Source organism: Montipora foliosa, unplaced genomic scaffold, assembly GCF_036669935.1.
Source record: "Montipora foliosa isolate CH-2021 unplaced genomic scaffold, ASM3666993v2 scaffold_263, whole genome shotgun sequence".
Classification (NCBI taxonomy): Eukaryota; Metazoa; Cnidaria; class Anthozoa; order Scleractinia; family Acroporidae; genus Montipora; species Montipora foliosa.
Window position 1 is genome coordinate 55,001 of NW_027179565.1, and position 2,500 is coordinate 57,500.

The 2,500-nt window shown below is 40.2% G+C and overlaps 1 protein-coding gene across 2 annotated transcripts in view; it reads right to left on the bottom strand.

The window, feature by feature from the left end:
• Positions 1–2,500, bottom strand: part of LOC137986684 (centrosomal protein of 63 kDa-like) — a 24,206-nt gene that overhangs the window by 3,771 nt on the left and 17,935 nt on the right. For both annotated transcript variants that reach the window (XM_068833626.1, XM_068833627.1), the window contains exons 19-20: positions 1,809–1,886; positions 535–588 (exon numbers count right to left, since the gene is read on the bottom strand). In XM_068833626.1, coding sequence (XP_068689727.1) covers positions 535–588; positions 1,809–1,886 — 132 coding nt within the window. The remainder of the gene's footprint in view (positions 1–534; positions 589–1,808; positions 1,887–2,500) is intronic.

Genomic DNA, 2,500 nt, shown 5'->3' on the forward strand with positions numbered 1-2,500 from the left:
CTCTTCTAGAATAGTGTGTGTGTTCTTTAACGTCCCACAGGGAACTAATGAACATGGAAGATATCAATTTGTGAGACGGGGCCTACGGTTTATCGTCCTTATCCGACAAGACTAGAGAGTCTAACCATTTGCGGATGTAATTACAAAGGCAGCACTTTCTCCTCAGTTATTTAAAGACCCTGAGTGTTGGTCCGGCCGGAGTCGAACTCACGACCTCCCGCATGGCAGCCCGATGCTCTACCAACTGAGCCACCGGCGCGCGGTGAAAATGCAAGAATCCCTTTCATCCCAGTAACCGCAAGCTGGTCATATGGAGAATTTTCGTTCCATTAAGCGAGATCTCGGCCTCGGGAACCGAATCTGGGGCAAGTCCGACCTCCCATATGAACACAGATAGGTTATTAAAGAATGACCGCTAAGGCCGGCGACGTTTCAGCGACCTATCGAATAATACAGGTACTGCGCAGAGGGACTGAGAGACGGAAAAGTTTGTGATAGCATCGATGTTCATGTTAAGTTAGACATCATCCTTACCTCAAGTTGCCCAACGAGCTGAAGGTTGCCATGACCATGCAAATCCGATAAATCCTACAATTAAACAAAAACAATTATGAGATACTACACAGAAGTGCAAAGGACAAGAAAAAATCTCTTTCAGGTTGTTCAAAATGAGATTTCCCTTTTAATTAAAACTCATTTCCGCGGGCGCGGGCGTGACATTGGGTCCATATAGACCATAAATATTCGATTTTGTCCGAACGCCACACAAAGAACTGGAACTACCCAGGATTCACTAGGAACTTACTATTCGTGATATCGTCAACTGAGGAGTGGTTAAGATAAACTGTATTGGAATTTTAGGGAAGATTAATAAGGATTGTAGTTTCTTATAAAGTTGCTCTCTAATCCCTGTTTTGAGAACTACAATAAAAAAGATAAGTCATCGTGCTTGCTTACGAGACATAAAGGGCCAATCTTCTCCCATTGACGCCTGTACTGACACTAATCACGTGCGTTATTCCATCGGCACAGGGTACATATTGCGGCAGCTAAACGAGAGGGTTTTTAAAGCAACATTTTAAAAAACAACCGATAGGTAGAAAGTCTAGAACATATGGATCACTGTCTTATATAGTTTATGGCAAAATCACTCCACTTAAAACGACGTCGACTCAAAACGTTTCTCGAGTCGTTGTTTTCAAAATCATAATTTAAATCCGTGGGTAAGGGGCTTTGTATACGTTTTTAGCTATAACTTTTTCTCCTTCCTATAAATTTTTAAATTTTTTTTTAAATTTGTTGTGAATTAAAGGGAATAATTTGTACACCAAAATTATGCAATAAAAACTATAGGTCACTATGCTCGTTTAGAGTAAAACACCATCGCACCTGTCTATCTCGATTATCGTAGATCGAAACAACAAAATTCGCCATGTTCTCGGAATGCACACACTTATTCGCAAAGAGATAATTATGGATCATTCCCAATTTCTCTCACGTGTTTTGAGAACTGTTTCAGCATGTATGACCGTCTTATGCCATATTTACAATGCTGCAAATTTGATACAAATTATAAATATTGACGCACCAAATGCGCAGTACAATACCGAGGAATCGCCTTCAAAACAGTATGTAACGTTAGCGATCTCTTCCCTATAAAGTCTACTGGACAATGTTATAAAGCGCTGTGAACGATCAATAGTGAACGTAGCGTAATAGAAATGGACCATTGAACAACATGTCCGCCGGGACAACGTTTCGACTAGCCACTCGCAGAGGACAATTTTGTAAATAAAGTAAAAGCTTACCGTCAGCTGATCATTCAAGGCTGTATCTCGCAAATGCCTGTTTTCAAGTCTTAACGCTTCGAGCTGAGCATTTGTTACCTGGGAAAATCAAATACAAATAACACAAAAACAACAAATACGTTTGACAAAAAAAAATTTAAACTAATAAACTGGTAATATGAGATATGAAAGCAATCATTTTCTTAAATTGTGTATATGTTGATGTATATAAATTATCTATAGTTTTCATTATTATAATTCATTTGCTTTTTATTATTTCAGCCAATTCAACTCACTTACTAATTCTCCTCCCGGGAACTGAAGCCTGGTTTGCACTGGGGACGCAGGCACAAGCCGAGCATAAGAGCTCTCATTTCACCGTGAAAACTGCCCAGACGCAAGCATAAATACAAGCGCAAACACAAGCAAAAGGATCAAAGTTTTTCCTTTTCTTGTGCTTCAGTTTTGCTTGCGTTCTCCTTATGCCGTGAAAAAACGAAGACGGCATAAGCACACGGAAATTTGTTACATCTGGCCCTGTCCGGCCAATTAAAGAACTCGTTCCAGATTCCCAGCGTCTGAGCATTTGAACAAAATGGCGGATGCCGTGGTTGATTTTGATGAAAACTCACGCTTGTGTCGACGTTCGTTTTCACTTAGCATAAGCTACTTATGCTTTCATTTGTCTTTGCTTGCGTCGCAAGTGAAATGAC